At 39.3% G+C, this 18,971-nt stretch overlaps 1 protein-coding gene and 1 long non-coding RNA gene across 8 annotated transcripts in view; one reads left to right on the top strand and one right to left on the bottom strand.

The window, feature by feature from the left end:
- Positions 1–4,824: 4,824 nt before the first annotated feature.
- LOC121085996 lies at positions 4,825–8,754 on the bottom strand. The gene is made up of 2 exons (XR_005827257.1): positions 7,952–8,754; positions 4,825–6,745 (listed from the first exon to the last, which is right to left on the bottom strand). It is a non-coding gene; the product is annotated as an uncharacterized LOC121085996 (long non-coding RNA).
- A 131-nt stretch (positions 8,755–8,885) lies between these two features.
- TAX1BP1 (Tax1 binding protein 1) overlaps positions 8,886–18,971 on the top strand; it is a 66,594-nt gene continuing 56,508 nt past the window's right edge. For 3 of the 7 annotated variants that reach the window (XM_040589075.1, XM_040589076.1, XM_040589069.1), the window contains exons 1-2: positions 8,886–9,020; positions 12,491–12,674. In XM_040589075.1, coding sequence (XP_040445009.1) covers positions 9,007–9,020; positions 12,491–12,674 — 198 coding nt within the window. In that variant the 5' untranslated portion in view covers positions 8,886–9,006. Of the gene's footprint in view, positions 9,021–9,270; positions 9,386–9,618; positions 9,728–9,979; positions 10,128–12,490; positions 12,675–18,971 lie in introns of those variants that run through there. The other 4 variants (XM_040589073.1, XM_040589072.1, XM_040589071.1 and 1 more) reach the window with 4 other exon arrangements.

Here is an 18,971-nt window from a genome sequence, read left to right as displayed (position 1 = left end):
GAGGTAATTGTTGCCCAGGAAAAGATGCACGCATATAACCCACAGCAAAAATAGTTCCATTTTTTCCAACCAACGTATGTGTATCAGTCTAAAAGCATCAACCTCACATTACTCCGACAAAATCCTGAACTAACCTCCTTATGGTATAGAAAGAGGAATTCTGGCACTAATTCAGTTCTTAGGTTTTCCTACGCCAGAGTGTAAAGCATATTGCTTTAGAAACATTTCCTTTGTGTGGCATGCTTCTGAGCAGCCTTAGCTTTGGCAAAATGGGAGGTGACCTTGCTCCTGTTGACAGTCTTAAGACTTTGTTCCTGATTTTAGAGGAAGGAACATAAGGTCCCTGGGGGAGCAAGGTGCATTAGGGGATATTCCTCATCACTGGCTCGCTAGAATTAGTACCCAGGAACATAACCTACTGCAGATTGAGACACAAATAATTAATGTTCAACAAAGCCCCACTGTTACTGAAGTAATATAATCCAATATAAAAGACCTAGCTTTTATTTTCTATACTTGGTTGCAAAATTTTAACTCAGTTTTGTATGTTTTGGGCATGCAATTATTAATAAACCTAATTCCTCTGGGATTTTAACTATACAGTGGATATAAAAAGCATCAACTTCACGTGTAAAAGGACAGAGAAGACCTTTACAAGAGGAGTGCAGAAATCAATACATACAAGAGGAGTGGATCAAAATATCTCCTCTGTTCCACACAAAGACAAAACTACTGCCATTATTGTAGTCCTCTATTGTCTATATTGCTTGTATTGCCTAGGCTGTCCTGTCCATTGTAAGATTCCTGAAAGGAACTGTAAGAAAAAGACTTGGAATGTATACCAACATGAAGCAATTAGTTGCAGAATCCTTATTTTAACAAATCTCTATTCTGTCCTATTGAAAATTTAATATTAATATGCTTTATGTAACATTTAAGAGTTCTAAATACAAACTGCCCATTGAGTTCAAGTCTAGCACTGTAATTTCACCATATAGCTTGCATACCTATGGATTAGCTTGCTTATTATTGATTTTTTTTTAAATCTCTATTATACGTTAATGCATTTCCCTAATGCAGACTGTTTTCATAGGTTACTTTTGAGTATCAACACTTAAGAAAAGTAATAGTCAGCTGCAGTGAAAAATTGCAGAATAAATTATCAGATAACAATACTTTTTAGAAGGAATACGCTGTTTGTTCATAAAAAATGGTCCATGTTTCATCTGTGCTGTGATATGAATGCCAGTAGAGCAGAATCACTAGGGTGTTGGCCACCAAAACACTAGAATCATTTGGTAAAGGTTAGCATTACAGTATCAGAGTCTACTGGGGAAAAAAAAAAAGGCAGGGTGTGCGGATGGGGGAGATGCAGTAATTTGTGTTTCTAAAATAAGAAAAGGCTAACCTTTGGTAATGTACAATATACTGATGTTAAAAAGTAATTTGATTTTTGCTGTCTGAGCTGGGAGTTAAATTAAGAGCTTACATTATACAGAGAGAGATGCTGTTTACACTAAAAGTAACCAGTTTAAGTAAGAAATAAATTTGGGTCTCTTGTAAAAGCACACAGTACTAAACCAAAATGTGTCTATGATTTTAAGCCTAATGCTACCACTAATAATCATTAGTGCCACTAGTAATAATGAAAAATAACAATACCACCACTAATAACAAATTAATTTACTCTGGACACCTTGAATATAACAAAATACAACTGACATGCAAATCTGGTCTGTTGTGCCTGCCTTTTGATATCTGACAAATTCTAGGAAAAGATGCACAACAAAAAACATCATGGCAAGCTTCCAAAACCCAGTTGTTGATTTAGGAAAATAAATTTTCTGAGGCAGACTTCCTCATTATTATTATTTCTGTAAAACTGATATAGGATGCCTGCTAATGTATACAAATTGATGCTTTGATTTACAAGTAACATGCAATAAAAAATATTTTCCATGACTGATTTGTTTGAAAGAAAAATACTTTTTGAATGGTTAATTTTTTTCCCCTGGTAACACATTATCTTCACTGAACATGAAGTCAAACTTTGGTTTGTTACTATTAAAAATGAACATAAATACATTGTTATCACTAAAGTAATATAATCTTATTATCATTTTATTAGATAAGCAGTGACAATGTTGTGTTTGTAATAGCCTCTAGAGATACAATAAATCTATCAGGGGAATGTCAGCCTGGTCCAAGACAGATTAAATGTAGAGAACTGGAATATAGTTCCCAGTAAACAAACACTTTGAGGGCAGGAGGTCATACTTGCTCAGCTGTTCTTCATAAGCCCTATTGGAAATAACTTTCATACCATCACTGAGTATATTTCATGCTACCAAATAACACTGAGGGCCAAGTATAGTTGTGATATAAATGATTTCTAAATGAATACTGAGTGTAAAATTACTAAAAAGCAGTATGTAAGTGGAAAATCAGGATGATGTTAGACATCCAATGGGTGCAATTTGTAAGATCTGCTCTTTTGTGCAGAAACATTCATCCCACTTGGAAGCTTGTGCACATTCTCATTGACAAATGAGCTGATTTGGCCCCAGCAACCCTGTGATTAATACAAGAAAAAACTAAGGCTAACTATATTTGACTTTAGAAGAGTACTAGGATGAATATTGAGCCAATGAACTCTTCCTCAGCTGTTGACTAATTGCAGCAGAATGGGGACTGCCAGTCAACAAAGGTCTGGGAAGGGGAGAGGGAACTACAGATTGAATTTGCTTTTGGCATCTCTTTTGACAGGGAGAAAAATGCCCAAGTTCTGGGAATGCTAGTAGGTACATATATATATCAATAACTCATTTATTATGGGTAAAGTTCTCAAAAACTGTTAAGATAACAGTGTTTTTCATATGCCTCTGTCACCCAGTTTTAAGGAAAAGCTGCACTACTTACAGACAGTGACAGACAATGTTGATGAGCTCAGCCAGGTCTCAGTGGTAGCGTTTAAGCAGGCAGTTCCATAAAGCCTTAAAAAGTTTCCTCCAGCACAAACATGGTATATTCAAAATATGCAGATGCACAGACCAAGTGCTGCCCGCTGACATATCCCAGTAAAGAAAACTGAAATACATGCTGTAAAAACAGATTCGAACCATGTTGTTTGTGTACAGAACACTTATTACAGGCCCAACAGATCCTATGCCATGTAGTGAACTAAAGTCATATGTCATGGCTGTGACATTACTGTGTTTTTAAAAGTCAGAATTATTACCCATATTTATAATGTAAATTGTATTTTGATTGAATGATTCCAGTTCCATAACACAACAAAACGCAACCACACTTTGGACAATATTGCTAACCTTGCTACGTTATAATGTAAGACATTTATTAGCAAAAGGTAGAGCCATTTATTAAATGTTTCTTTTTGTAGAAAGTTGTAGAAATGTAATAAGCACTATAGTATTCTGCCTTTTAAAAATATTCCTTATAAAAGGACATTACTTTGTGAAATAAGAAAAGGTGTGAACGTTTGAAAAAATGATAGGATATATGCAATAAAAATATAGTTGGCATTTCTAAGTGGTGCTGCTCAAATAAAATCAGAAAGACTGCATTGCTTTCTGTATGTAAATTTGCACAGCAAATCCAACATTCTCTTCTCTGTACAATGTTAACAGACACAATAGAATATCAAATAATTAGGGGATGAATTAAAGACAACTTTTAATTTTAGCACTGTGCTTCCTAGTAGTTGATTTGTACAGAATGTATATAACAGTACGGTTAGTATTTTTTCAGAGCATGTAAGAACCCATAATGCAGGAGTTTCAGAACTCAAGCAGTAGGAGGAGATAAGAACCTAGACTGAAGATCCATTGACTGTGAAGCTTTCCATACAAATAGCAACACAGGAGGTTTAGACCCCTCTCCACACTGAATGTGGGGCTATGGGGAAAAGCAGTGTGAGTCACTCTCTGTCTCAAGTCCCAGGCTGGGCACAACCTCTCACAAGTGCACTGCATGACCTGACAGCCCTTCTCCTCAGTGCTGGGTCAAGCATGAGCACAAGTCCTGCATCAGTCAGGTGGCACCAGCCTTGGCAGGGAGTTGTGGGACAGCACCACGCTCCCCAGTTTGAGCACAGCTGCTCAGGGAGCCAAGGAGTAAGAAAAACGAGTAAACTGGTGGGGACACAAGAACAGATAGAGCCAGGACAGGGGAGCAGGAGACAGCATTATTACGAGGACTCAGACGTCTTTAGGTCCTTCGAGAAAAAGATGTATCATTATGAGAAAATAGGAAAGCTGCCAAGCTTCTTGCAGATGCAGTATACAGTAGACACTTCTGTGCTTTGTCAGCAGTGGCAGCCAGTGCCGGAGGGGGACCCAGAAGGGGATACGAGAAGCATGCTGTAGGCAACTGTGGGAAGTGTCTTTCAACTTTCAGTCCCTCAGGGTTAAATGCTGTGGCCTGAGGTATAAGAACTTTGAAATCTCATTGCTTGTTTGTTTCCTGCCACATGCAGTTTTCCTGCCTCTGAAAACAAAATGTTGGTCATTTGGGAGCTTCCTATTACTTTCAGATAGTGAAGATAAAAGGCTGAGAGAAACAGTAAATCTACCAAAGCATACCAAACAAAGGTATTTACCTGTTCTATATCTGCTAAGATTTAAGTGACACCTACTCAGTGGTCATTTACATGTGGTTCTGTGTATGCCAGTAAGAGGTTTGCTAGTAGGAAAAAAACCCTTGCAAACATCATAAATAAGAAATGAAACACTCCCCCAGACCTGGGTCTCCAGTGCACATATATTAATTACACACCAGAGAGTAAAGCCTCAGTATGTGCAAGCATTTAATTCATTATTTGCATTTATTAAAAACATTCCTTTTCACTTTAACAATACAGTAACCCAACAGTGAAATAACAGCAATTCAAATGCGGTCATTTACAGACATGCGGTTTCTTGTGCCCATTGTACAGTGCAGCGCTGCCAAGTCTCACACCTTAGGAGTAAGCTCTTGCTCTTTCCTCTGTCACACACGTACATGCACACACATACAAAATTTACATGTCTGCTCTCACCTATACTCTTTTGGGAAAACCCACAAATTTCATCAATCTCACTCATACAGATTTAAAAATCCTGGCAGCTTTTGAATAGCTTTTCTTCATCAGCTGCAATTAAGTGTTGGAAAAGAAATCCAAAATACACAGAGAGAGACTCTCTCCTTAATAGGAAATGTTAGCAATAGTATGTGATTTCTAATATGTTCCAAAGTTTTGCCACGCCATCTTACTGGAAGGCAAAGTCTCCTTGCCTTGTGATTAGATTTCCTTAAACGCTGGGCAATTCAGCGTTGTCAGCCATAATATAAAACATTATTTATAACTATTTAACTGTTTTAAGAGTATAGTTAATAGCCTTCTGTAACATGATCTTAAAGAAGTTGATTAAGTGTGCTTTACAATGTGACCAGAAAGAGCTTCCGATTAGTGACATCGATATATATATTTTACATCTCACATGGCCCATACTTTTAAAAGTTGGGAGTGTTGAAATAGGAGTCAAACCAAAATGAAATCAAATCATTAGAACCAAAGCATTTCCTTAACACACTTCATCAATAGCATCGTGTCATGCCAATAGATTGAATATCCACAACATAAAGTATCTTTCTTTGGTAATAAAACCTAGAAATATATGATTTTTCTGTCACTCATACAAAGCAAAGATGGGCCTCAGGGGGAGAATTCAGGGCTGGATCCAAAACTCATCATGGCTTCGGTTCAGGCTATTAACACAGAAAGTAAACAGAAAAAATATTGGGCTTTGGATCGGAATAAAAGTTCAAATATATCCAAGGTTAAACAGATGTGATGGGGACCTATTTCTAATTTCAAGGCTATAAATTGCTAAAGGAGCTCACGGGTTTAAAAAGATAGTGTAGTTACGAAAATAGTAAATGTTTCCCAAATATGCAAGACTGTGTTCCCTGGGAGCCCGTAACTGCCCCACACTTCCTTTGGCAATTCCGGTTAGGTGCTCACAGCTTTTATTCCTCGTTCATCTCACGCTGAAGAGGGACTACTCTCGTGCTGGCCAGGAAAGTCTCAGCATAATTACAAAGCAGGGGAATTTTTATGTCCTGGACTGAATTTCAAATTTCTTTTGAATCTAATAATGTTCAAATCCAGTTACTGCATTCACATACATTTTTACCTTATTTAATATTTCCATCAAAACCACAACCGGAGTTTGCCATTGTATATTTGTCCTCATATTTATGCACTTCAGAAACTGAGACACTGAGAAGAAAAGAGTTCTTCCAGCTTTTTATTTCCAAATAAATACCTTCGTAAAATGTATTTCACCAACAAAATGAGACATATATTCTTTGGGAATTCTGAATATAGACACAAAAAGAGAGTGAACTGATTTTTTTCAGCCTGAAGGAAAGGCCACAGGGAGACCCTATCGCTATCTACAATCAGCCTACGCAGAGGGTGTGGAAAAGATGGAACCAAACTCTTTTCAGAGGTGCACAGTGAAAGGACAAGAGGCAAGAGACAAAACTAAAGCATGGTAAATTACAATTTGATATAATGAAATGTTTTTACAATTAGTGTTTTCAGCCCCTGGAAGAGGTCCTCTGAGTGGCAGTGGAATCTCTGTCTCTGGAGACGTGCAAAATCATGGCAGGGCAAGGCCCTGAGCAGCATGCTCTCCCTGCAGTGCTCTGGAGGTCCCTCCCCATCTCCATGGCTCTGATTCTATGACACATACAGGGAGAACTGCATCAAAAAGATACTTGACATCCGCCATTTTTCCTTTGAAAAAGCCCACCCAAATATTGACTAAACACTGATACTGCGTGCTTAAGAGTACAGTTCTGATATACATGAAAAGTATACCATTTGTTGTAAAATAGTGGCTCGAATCAAAAGTTTCCTGTTACTGAAATCAGTGGGGTTGGAAAGGTGAAAAGTCAGAGGGAGATGGGATTATTGCCATCATATCTGTAATGAGCTTTTCTAATTGAATTAGTGTATTAGTCAGAGTTTCACAAGGCTAGGGATCCACTAGAAATTGATATAAATGATATCCAATAGAAGTTGATATAAAACTTAGTTTTTATTTTAAATATTTTGCAGAGAAGGTAGACAAAAATAGAAAAATAGTGAGGTTTTTTTTGTACTCAAGAGCAAGTTTTCAAAAAGATTTGTATCACATGGATATATATTTATATCACAGGATATAGTATCTCATGATCCCTGCCTAGAAAATTCAGACTAAGGCACTCAGCCATTAATTCTCAGAGCAAGTGCAATTTGCACCAGTTCCAAACCCATTTTTCTTGACTCAAACCTTTGTACCAGTACAAGCACATGGGTTGTTGATCCTGGGATCACAGTGCACAACTTGTCCATTTGGGTGAACTTCTTCATTTCTCAAAGGGGCAATAAAAAAATGAGAAAAAGCCCTGTACTGTCTTTCTGTAGAATAGCTGTAAATTCTAGAGGGGTAAGACTGGCATCTAAACTTAGGATACAAATACCTACATGAGAACACTTATTAAATCATACATTTATTTCAGTAAGAAATGTTCTTAATTTGAATAATAGAAGAAATATTTTTATGTTTTTATTAGAACCACTGTGTATATGTGGTTAAGATATAAAGTTTTAAAATACATTTTTTTCTGAAAATTATGGATAGAAGTACAAGAAAAGACAAGATTATCTTGATTTATTTGTTCTGATATTTACACTGTACATGTGACAACCAGCATATGTAGTTTGTTTTACTTCCTGCATAAGCATTTAGCAATAAAAATAATAACTTAATACTGAATTATGACTAAACCATAACTAACTCTTTTGACTGAATGAACATTTTTTTCCCCAGGCATTCACTGTATATTCCCATAAACCAGCATTATAATGGTGTTAAATGAAAGCAAAACTACTTATACTTACCAACATTGATACTCCACAGCTAGTGACTGTAAACCCCAAGTTCTTCCCCAGTCCCCATCCCACATGAGAACAGGTCTTGTGACTCTGAGCCCTTTTATCAGGTCACACAGAGCAGAAAACAGCAAGGAGAAGAAATGGAGGGCAGAGATAAGAAGTAATAGCTCTCCCCACCTCCTTAGAAATATTTATTGCTTTTCTGATTATCATACTAGTTTAATTTTCCACTACAATACTTGATCTCATCTTAAAGGAGAAAGTGCTGTACATACACTTCTGTCTTCTGAAATGGTCTGTTAGTACAGTGCATGGAATTTATTGCTTTCCAGGGAAAACGGAATATATGGATGATATAAGAGGTTATTAATTGTGTATACAAATCAAAGGATTGCTTGGTAACCTGTGTTACACCTGAAGACGTAAGATTGTTTTCAGAAACAAGAGATGCAAAACAAACAAGTAAAATGTATAACCTTACTTACTTACCAGGACAGTTTCTATGCTCTATCTTAGCTTCATTTGTGTTAGGACTGACCGTGAAAAAGCTGTCGAACTTGTCAAAAACATAAGTCAGTAACTCCAATAATAAATTCTGTAATACTCTATAATATAGTAGTAATTCTAATGATAATATTATGTCTCTCCACATAATGTGTTTGTTGAGAATACACACGAAATGTGTAAGAAACAGTAGAAACAAAGAAGTAATGGTGATCTTGAGGACAGTCTGTGGTAGCAACCCGTGCCGGGCACACTGGGAGAAGTCCCGCATACCAGTGGACATTACTCAGCACTGTTCGTTGTTACCCAGCCCGGTTACTCCGGGAAGTGACCTATGACTCGATGTCAGATGAAAATTAAGTAAGAGTCAGTGTATTTGTGAGAGAACGTACTTTCGTGGAGATCTGCCACTGTGCGCAAGCAGAACCGTGCAAGCCTTTACAGCCACTCTTATCTCACCCCTCTCGGGCTCGGGAAGACCTGCAGAGGCTGGGAGATTAACAGCAACGTTCGAGGCGTAACTACGCCAGTGTTTTGGACGGCGGACCGAGGAGGAGATGGCTAAATTAGGGTACGTGAGCATTACCGAGGCAACGCCGGAATAACGCACAGGACGGGAGGCGCCGTGCAGGGAGGCGGCAGGGGCACGGCTCCGCACGCGCCGGGAACGCAGGCCCGCCACAGGCGCGCGGGCCCGGCGTGAGGCGGCTCCGGCGGGACGCGGCTGCTCCGGCCGGCCCCCCGCACCCCCCGGCCGGCCCCCCGCACCCCCGGCCGGCCCCCCGCACCCCCGGCCGGCCCCGCTCCACCTCCAGCCCGTTCCCCGCCGGCGACCCGCCCCCCGCGCTGGGGAAGTGACGCTGGCGGGCGGGGCTGCGAGGCGCTGATGGCGGAGGCCCCGTGTTGATGTCCCCGGCGCCCTCCGCGCCGGTCTAGGTAAGGGGCCCACCCGGGCCTGGCGGGGGGGACGGGCGGGTCTGACACCCTCATTTCTGCCGGCCTCCGGAGGCCACTGGGGCGGGCGGGGTCCACAGGCCGCGGGCCTCGGTTCTGCGCCACCAAGAAGGCGCTCTCCCCCTCCCCCGCCCCTTCCCAGCTGTCTTTGGCCGATCGTAGGTCGGGAGGGGAGAAAGCGGGGAGAAGCGGGGAGAGGCGGCCGCTGCGGGGGGCGCGGGGCCCGGGCGGCCGTGCTGTGGGAGGCGGCGGGGCTCCCCTCCCCCGCCGTGGCGGCGAGCGCGTTGCGAAGGTCCCGGCGCAAAGGTGATCCGCAGCGGGCAGGTGAGGCCGCGCCGGCCGCTGGCGGAGCCGGGGGTAGGGAAGGGGCGGGAGGCGGCGGGGCGCAGGGGGCCCCGCGGCGCGGGGGAAGGGGGGACGGGAGGGGCCGGGGGCGTCAGGTGCTCCTCGTCCCGCCGGCACTGCGGCTGGAGGGCTCCGGGAGGAGCTGGCTGGGGCGGTGTGGCTCGTCCCGCTTTGGCTTTTCCTGCCTGACGAGGTTTCCCTCCTCACGTCCTTTTCGGTGCATAAACCCAGACGTGTTGTTCAGCCTCCCCAAGAGAATCGCTTGTCACGTCAGTAACGAAGCCCCAGCGTAGCTCTTCCTCCTCCTCTCCTGTTTGCCAGCCGGTAGCTGTGAGCCATGTAAGCGAGCACCCAGCATCCCCTAAACTGTCCTTGAGCTGTAAGTAGATCTCAGCTTCCCCTAAGCTCCGGGGATTTTCCTGCTAGGGAACAGTAATCCCAGGTGATTCTGCTGGTCTGCACGAGTTCAGATTTGTGGATAGTTCTGCTCTGGGCTTGGAAACCAGCCTCCCTTTACTGGTTGCGCTAAGGCTAGTGCTCATATGCGATAGCAGGCAACCAGTGTGTGGAAATTAATATTTGGTTGTTTCTTGTTGGTTTTTTGGTTGTTTTGTTTTTTTTTTTTATGTCAGTGTGGGTCGGGGTTATGTGGTCTTTTTTTGTTTGTTCTTGATTTTTTGTAGCATGTGCTTAGGATAAACTATCCAGTTCTAAAAATAGATCTATTTTTTAAAAAGAAGTTAAATTCAATTGGTTTTGTTATTAATGCTTTGTTTATTCTTTTTGTGCTTATCTTGGGTAATGAAAACTGTTGGGTTTTCTTGGGTAATGAAACAGTCTGTTTCATGTCAATATTATTTGGCTTTGGGTACTGCTAAATTACTAAAAATGAATTTATTGCACTCAAAAAAAGGCTGTTTGTTTCTTTTAGAATTGTAGAAACTGTTGCTTCATATCATTTAGAGTTCAGAGTAGATTTGAGAGATGTCTTAAATGTAATCCTGTTTTGAGAGGTGTGGGAGTTTTCAGGGTTTTACTATGTTGTTAAATTTCCTATAGTCTTCTGGACTCTGAAGCTAGATAACAGGCAGGATTTATGTGTACCCTGGTCCCTAAAAAGCTGTCTTTTGATGTTTACTCATTTTCTTGTTTGTGTAAGTTCTTGGGTTTGTTCTTTGCATCAGTTAATCTTTACAAGCTTGGCATTTTATCTTTTTACTTGTGTTGTTCAGGGTGAAAAACTGCTCTATATTTAACATGTGATACATCAAAATGATGTCATGGAATCCCATAAGTACTTCATGTATTATTTTAAATTGGGCATTAATAAGCTTAAAACATTGAGGGCTTAAACCTAAAAAATCCTTATTTACCTTTTCCTTGTTTTGAGTGATGAATACCTATTTGTTTCAGAGTGCGTTTTATTTCAGAAAACATGAGCTCTTTGCTACTTATTTCTTGGCTGGTGAAAAGAAATTTTTAAAGGCTAAAGGAAATACACAGGCAGCCTTTAATCTTTGAACTTCATGAGAGTTGCAGTGACCCATCCCTTTTTGGGATTGGTTTCCATGTGTATCTTCAATGAAAGTAATAAGTCATGCGCTTGGCAGTTAGCTCATTCAAGGTGTGGATTTGCCTGGGCTGTATGAAATGACTTTTAATAGCCATTGCAAGAATGGCATGGCTCATGTTTCTAGAAATGCGTTAGATAAAACACATAGATACAAGACAGATAGATATAAGGCCCTGATCTTCCTAATACCGAATGTTTCGACAAATCTGTGATTTTATGTTGAAATCTTGACACTTGAAACTTCTCAGGTGCCTGCCTTCTATTTTTGGCAGATTTGCTGAATCCATGGAAGGGACTTTATTGTTCTGCTTGTGAAGCATCTTGCGTTGCTGTAATTTTTAGCACTATGTATCCTAAAGGAGGTGGTGAATGGAAAGCATAGTTAAAAGCCTTTGCAGTCCAACTGATTAGTGTTGATCCATCAAACTGCATGCATACCTAGTGTTCCCTCTATCAATGAAATCCATTGTTTATGGTAATGAAGCTAAACGTGCAGGGCTGGGAGCTTATGTGTTACAGTGAGAACAGTAAAAGATGGCCACAACTGCTAAAGCCAGGCAAGAGAACTCTTTTTGAAGAACAACAAAAAAACCCCACCAACCAATCCCCTTCTGTTTAGACAAACTGTCTTGTTTTTAAAAAATGTCTTAAAATGGAACTTTGTTAGTTTTATGGAGAGGGGAAGAAAAACTTCATATATAAAAATGCTGTGAAAAGCACCGAGCAGTACAGATTGGTAGGGAAACTGTGGAGCTTTGTTTCTCCTTCCCTGCCACATGCAGAACCATTAAGAATATTTCATTAAGTTAGAAGCTTGTTTTGTTTTCACACCACCGCTTTAATTTCCTAGTTTCTGCTGCTGTATCTGAGCTGTGATGCTGGGGGGGGGCACGGGGAGGGCATTCAGCTAAGCAGTGCTTTATCTCCGTCTTGATGTCATTGCTGAAATGACTGCCATTTTGTTTGTTTGTATATTATTTGTTGACATTGTTTTGGAGTGATGCTGAGGCAGTGCACTTTGCTGGACTTGGTCTATAGTTACCTGTTTTCAGAACAGAGGAACTAATGGTTCTGTTTCTCTGTTTTGTATATTTCAAATAGATTGATTTTTGTAACTTAACTAATTTTTCCACTATATTGAAGTAGCAACCTCTACAATTTTGTTACAGATCAAACATGTCATCCTTTCAAGAAGTTCCGTCTTCAGCTAACACTTTGCAGACTTCCAATTTTGCACATGTGATTTTTCAAAATGTGGCGAAAAGTTACCTTCCAAGCACACACCTTGAATGTCACTACACTCTGACTCAGTTTATCCACCCTCATCAGAAAGACTGGGTTGGTATTTTCAAGGTAAGTAAAGCTTGTTCTATTGCTATTTTTCAGATGTTTACTGTCTTCTCTCTTAACAGTTAAAAAAACCAAAACAAAACTAAAATGCCAACAACAATAAAAGCTCTCTCAAACTTAAGTGGAACATCACTTTCAAGTGATGTATTGGCTCCTACTATTAGAGTGTGAGTTCCCTAACAAAGATCAGTCTGGAGATTGAAACTAGAGGAATGAGTACACTGTAAGTCTGCTGGAGTAAAGGGAAGGTGTGATGTGGTGGTGGTGTGAAGAATTAAATGGAAATTACTTGGGAAGAGATGTGTGGGCACAGAGTGACATTATGAACAGGACTAGGTGAAGAATGTGAGCCAGAGTAAGGGTAAAATGTGTGCAGAAAGAAAAAAATTAAGCTGGAGGTACCCTGACGCATGTCCCTGACTCATTTTTGTTGCTAGAACAGGCTGAACAGTATAGATCACTAAAATTATTCAAAACAGACCCTTGAAAAAGGAGGAGAGGTGAGGCCACATTAAGTTATTTGGAGTTATTTTTAAAGGTTAGTAAAGTTTCATTTATGGGATTAGAAAAATTAATTCTTAGATCTGCATCTATTTAAGATCTTGATCTCTGTTTCTTTGTCAGCGTGCATCTTCTAGTAGGTGATGCTTAAATTCCTTGCTTGAGTGATTAATAGAGGTTTTGATGCAGGTTTTAAAGGAGTGATGCTTTGGCAGTGGGGAAAGGAGAAAGGTAGCAGAATATCTTGGTACTGGAGGACCTTTCCCTTAGAACTGTCCACTGTCTAAGAATGTAAATGCATTACTTCACTGTAATCTGCAGATTACTGGTGGATTGTTAGTCTTTGTTCAAGATAAATTACTCTTCTATAAAACAGAAGTACTGTGTCTTGTAACAAAGCAGAAGCATTTTTAATGCTGTGTGCAATGACTATAGTCACTAAATCGTGCGAAGGAGGCATTAACTTGCAAACAGGCACATTTCTTTAGTGGGAGGTTTTTAAAAATATATGTGTGCATATATGTTGATTATCTGCAAAGTTTTGATGAATAGTGTAGCTGACCACATTTGAATGTTTAATTAACAGCATTAATGAAACTTAAAAAATCTATCAAAAATTTAAAGAGGATATTGTTCATGTTACACATAAACATTTTGAAATTATTTAAACATAACTTTGAGGAGTGATTATTGTGGCTCTGTCTGTTCTAAGTGAGGGAGGCAATCAGACAGGACCCTAAAAATACGAATTGGGGGGAAAAAAGTGTGAACAGTTTTTCAGTGACTGCATGAAATGCTGTGTACAACTTACAGGTATCTTTGATTTCATCTTGACTGTAATGATATGTTTTATAAACTATTGACATAGGAGTTCTTACTCTGATATAGCAGTGACAGGTAATAAATACACCTTTGGCAGTCATTTGAGGAACATGTTGGGTTGGCATAAGGTGGTACTTCTGAAAGAAACATCACCTTTTACACAGGCTGGCTTATTTCTTGTGCTTCCTGTCCTTCAAGTGAAACAAGCTCTTGTGTGATGAGTCAAATCAGGGAATTGATTGACGTTAAGACCAACGTTTTGGGTCTGGATTTTTTCAGTGGAATTCCCCAACTGAATTTCCAGGTCACCTAATGCTCATCAAGATAAGGGAAGGAAGCATTGTGAGATGATGAAAATTAATTTCTTTTTATGTGACTATGTCAGTTTATACTGAGTGTTATGAATATACTGTCTTAGTATATTTATGGTACAGTGAGTTAAACGGAGCCACCTGTCCAAATGTGTCTGCAGATATGTATGTGTATGAGTAATGCTTACAGTAAAATAAATTGTGAAAATGTAGTCATCTTGGGATAGATAATAGACAGAAGCTATACTACCCTGTGATCTGAGTGTAAAAATGAGGGACATGTAGAGAACTGATTGTTCCTGGAGAATCAACAAACCACCTGGAGGTGGTTTGAAAACTGATGAAACAGGCAGGGTTTTTATCATTTACCTTTCTAAAACACATTGAAGGATGTGAAGAATGTGATGCATGTTTAGTAAAGTGATTTTCAGCATTAAAAAAGAAAGAGAGGCAAATCTTGACTAATTATGAGAACAGTAATTAATGGCCTTCCGTATTGGCCTAGTGTACAAGGAAAGTGAGGCTTCTCTGAGAACTCAAGGCATCAATTCACTAACTGTTCACATAGAGGGGATATAAGTCCACCTTGTTTTTCTGAGAGGAATAAATTACTTGGAAAATGAACCTGTTTAAATGGTGTCATTTAATCTTTTCCTGGAATTGCACAGAAAATTACTATTGTTGTAGTGACTAATGGACAGAGGGAAAAGGCATCATGTTTAAAAAAAAGAAAAAAAACCAAACGCCACCCCCCACCCCGCCCGTCAAAAAACCCTAGTAGTAATTTCAGATTAGTGTAGAAAGTAAGTATGGAATAAGATTTATTCCATATCCCGCCACCCCCGAAACATTGTGTTGGTTTTGGTTCTAATGTTGACTTTTGTTCCATTTCAGTGGGCAGTGGCTTCAACTGTATTCTGTCCTGTGTTTGCACAGCTGGTCAGTTAAGAATTTTTTTATGGAACTGAACAAAATCCATAAGTACCTTTTCAAGTCAGTGGTTTGCATTTTGGTTGCAAGAACAAGTGCATTTCTTCAGCAGCAATGATGTCTGGAGTAGATATTGATTATTTATATCCTTGTATTATTACCTGGTTTGTTTTGCTACTCCAGGTGTTTGTGCAGCTGCACAGTGGAATGGATCAGGGAAGCGATCTGCCAGAAAAATGTAGTCCCTACTTCCCAGCTTTTACCAACTTATTTCACAACTGCTTTGGTTCTTCAGCTTGATCACTGTGTGATGCAGTGGGCAACTGTGCTGCATCACTGTGATGGAAACAAGTGGACTAGGAAGGTGTGTGGGAGAAGGGCTACTATGCCTACTTTACTGGCTTGGCTGTGTAATGTGGCATGACAATTGAAGGTGCTTTTTCAAATCCTTTTAGAGTTCTGTTCTGAAGAGCAGCTTTTAAGGGTTTGGTTTGTAGTTTGTTTCCTTTTTAAATGGAAATGGAGCTAATAGTTTCAGAAACAAAACCTGATTTCATATACTGACTCTTAATTTCTAGCTTGTGATTTTTTTAAATGTTTCCATAATGTGCACTCCATGTCTGATAGACTCTTTATTCCATGTAGATTTGCATTTGTGAGTGTTGTAGTTGCCATTAGTGTTGTTCAGCTTACGTGAAAACGTGATGTTAGAAATTGAATCCTTGGTAGGAGCCATAAATTGCTTGCAAGAGTTTCTTTCTGTGTGTCTTATTGTAGTTATTTATTCATTTAGGTATTTATTATATAATTTCATTTTATTCTTCTTTATATCAGTCTTTTCCACCTGGTACACATTCTTTTTCACTTGTTAAACTTAATGGTTGTGAACTTTTCCCCCCTCACTAGAGTGCTTCCAGTTTCCTGTGTCAGTACTGAGTATTCCAGGTATTTCATCACTGAGTATTGGCTTCTGTTTTATACTGTGAAAAGATACTGGCTTAAGTGAAGGGTACAACAGCAGGTTCTTTCATGTTTGCATTTGCATATTTACAGATACCTTCTTCTCAAGGATGTTATATAAAGCAACTTAAAATAAGGAGCCAAGCAAGATAAAGTACTGCCTCCCTGTTCTCCATCAGAAGTATCAAAAAGGACTTACTGAGAGCTAGAATAGGTCTAGAACTTCAGACCTGAGCTAGGTCTGTGGCATACAACGTTATGACAAAGGAGTAAATACGCTGGCAAACAAATAACAGTTCTTCTGAAACTTAACAGGTTCCACCAACTTCTCTGCATATATCATAGATGAGATGTGTTTTTTGTTCTTGGTGTGATTTAAGTTGCTAAATGCAGAACTTCTGTAATGCTGAGTGTAAAACACTTTGGTAGTAGGTTTAAAAAATGCAAACTCATTGTTCATAAACTGAAAGGATAATGTTGCACATAAGAGGATTAATTCAGATATACCAATTTTCTTGCAAACTGTGTTTTATCTAAAGGCATGTGTTACTTTTGATATTGGAACTTTGGCAAAAACTTGGAGGGACAGGAAGTACAATAGCAAAGGTGATGTTACCCTTCACAGCAGAAGTTCTGAATACTCAATGTTTTTATTTTTTTTGTATATGTTCATCTCTCTTTTTTTTTTTTTTTTTTTTTTTTTTTTCCTTGTCCCCTACAGGAGGCTTAAAACCAGGTCTTGACTCAGTCTTCAAATCTGTTGTCTTTGATTGCAGCTCTTTGTTCTTGCTTTTGTGATGTTCTGGAGGGTCATCTGTAATCAAGTGCCATAAGATCTTCATAAGTTATATCCTTGCTTGTTACCAAGAAAAAAAAGGCAGTTTTACAGATAAGTACTGCTCTAGTACTTGGCATGGATATCCTGATCCTGAGTCTGTCTCTTCATGCAGTTTTATGGGAACTAGAATTTGAGATCAGCTTTCCCTTTAGTGAGGATGTCTGTGTGGAAGAGCCTGATGGTTCATAGTGTGGAGTCAGAGGAGAGAAAGCTTATCATTCTTGATTAATTTCATAGGATATCTGTAGTCCCAGAATCATCCAATACCAGTGTCCCCTCTTTATTCTTTTGTGCTTATTTGTGATTAATTGAGATCTGGAGGGACCCTAAGAGCAATCCAAATCTAAACCTATGAAATGAGGAAAAATAAATAATACATGCGCTATGTCTGGTTGCAAAAACAGTCTGTCTGGTAGGTAGTCTTAATCTCTGGATAGGGAAATCTACATCTTGTGACTTTATTTCACAATAGGGTGAAATAATCGTATGGCCACGTGATATTTCTTGCATTATTATTCCATAATGTCAAGATATGCATAATTGTTTGAAAAACCTGCTTGGCTTTTAGCAAGCAGGGTTTACTCTTCTTTCTAGGGCATATGTGTGCAAATATGACTGTCAGGCGTTCAGTATACTAAAGGAAGCAGGTTTACTATGTGTCTCAAAGGCACAAGGAAAGAACGTTACGGTCATAATAAAGATACTGCTTCAAGAGAGTAGCGTTAAAGGTGTGGGTGTTTGTGGGGTGTATCATAATACTTTCTGGGTTTCTGAAGATTTAATTTTGCTGAGGCTAGCATGCTGGAAAGACCTGTGACAGCAGGTAATGTTAAGCTAATGGCTTTGGTCTTGCTGTGTAATTAATTAGCTGTTCCATCAAAACTTTTCTGTTCCTTGGTTCTAGTTGGTATATTTTTCTAAGTAATCTACATTACCGTTCTTTGAGAATGTTGACATGTAGACATGTACCCCCAAGGAAATCTTTAGTTTCTTGAAGTCTACATTTTTAATATCCACAGCTTAAAAATGGTGATCTGACATTCTGGTAACTTAACATAAGGAAAAACTAAATAACCAGGATTGGGAAGCTCTTAGTAACTTATTTGAACACAAGAAGTGCCTGCTTGCTGTGAGAGAGTACTCGGTATTTAGGAGGTCGCACCTGAACTACTGTTTGTGCATCAGTGCAGTACCTGTATTTGCATGCAACTTTTTTTCTGTCTTTTCAATGTACTGATTTATAGCAAACCTCAGAATTAACTTGTCAGTGGTCAGAAAGTTCCGTAGCAGAATTTAACAGTGGATTTGATGGACACCTAAGAAATAGCTTGGTGGTTGTGTTTTATCAAGACAATCTAGATATGTTTTTGTAAAGTACCTGGGTTATTTAGTCTCCTTTGGACTGCAAATAACAGTACAACTTGTGTGAGTCATTTCAATGTCCTGATTTTGTTGTAGTTTAGGGTGGGGTGTTTTTTTTTTTTTTTTTTAGAATACCAATTACTTCCATATATACAGATCATGTTATGAAGTGTAGTGCGAAAGCTGGATGTGTTACTGTCCACATGCATGTAGAAATACAACTTTTCTGGCATGGAATCATCACTGCATAGCAGGGCATGATAGATACAGGAATGTGTAGTGCACAGTGTGTCCTATTGTTAAAATAGCTGGGAATAGAATTACTGGAATGCAGAACGTTTTGAGTATTGCTGTGTCCATGAATTAGAGTGATTCTGTTGATTTCTGATTTGCCTTCTTTGGAAACACGTTGTAAATTGTTAACAGAGATAATCTTTTTCTTAGGGGGAAAAAAAAAGAAATCTGTGGCAACCTTGTTCACTGTTTCTAAACTAGATGAAGAGAAAGATGATCTGGGTTTACGTGATACTACTTTTAACAAGGCAGTTTGAAGTTTAATTCCAATCTAGTGTCGCT

This window comes from Falco naumanni, chromosome 4, assembly GCF_017639655.2.
Source record: "Falco naumanni isolate bFalNau1 chromosome 4, bFalNau1.pat, whole genome shotgun sequence".
Classification (NCBI taxonomy): Eukaryota; Metazoa; Chordata; class Aves; order Falconiformes; family Falconidae; genus Falco; species Falco naumanni.
The sequence above is the reverse complement of the archived record's forward strand: the minus strand, read 5'-3'. Positions and strand labels throughout refer to the sequence as shown.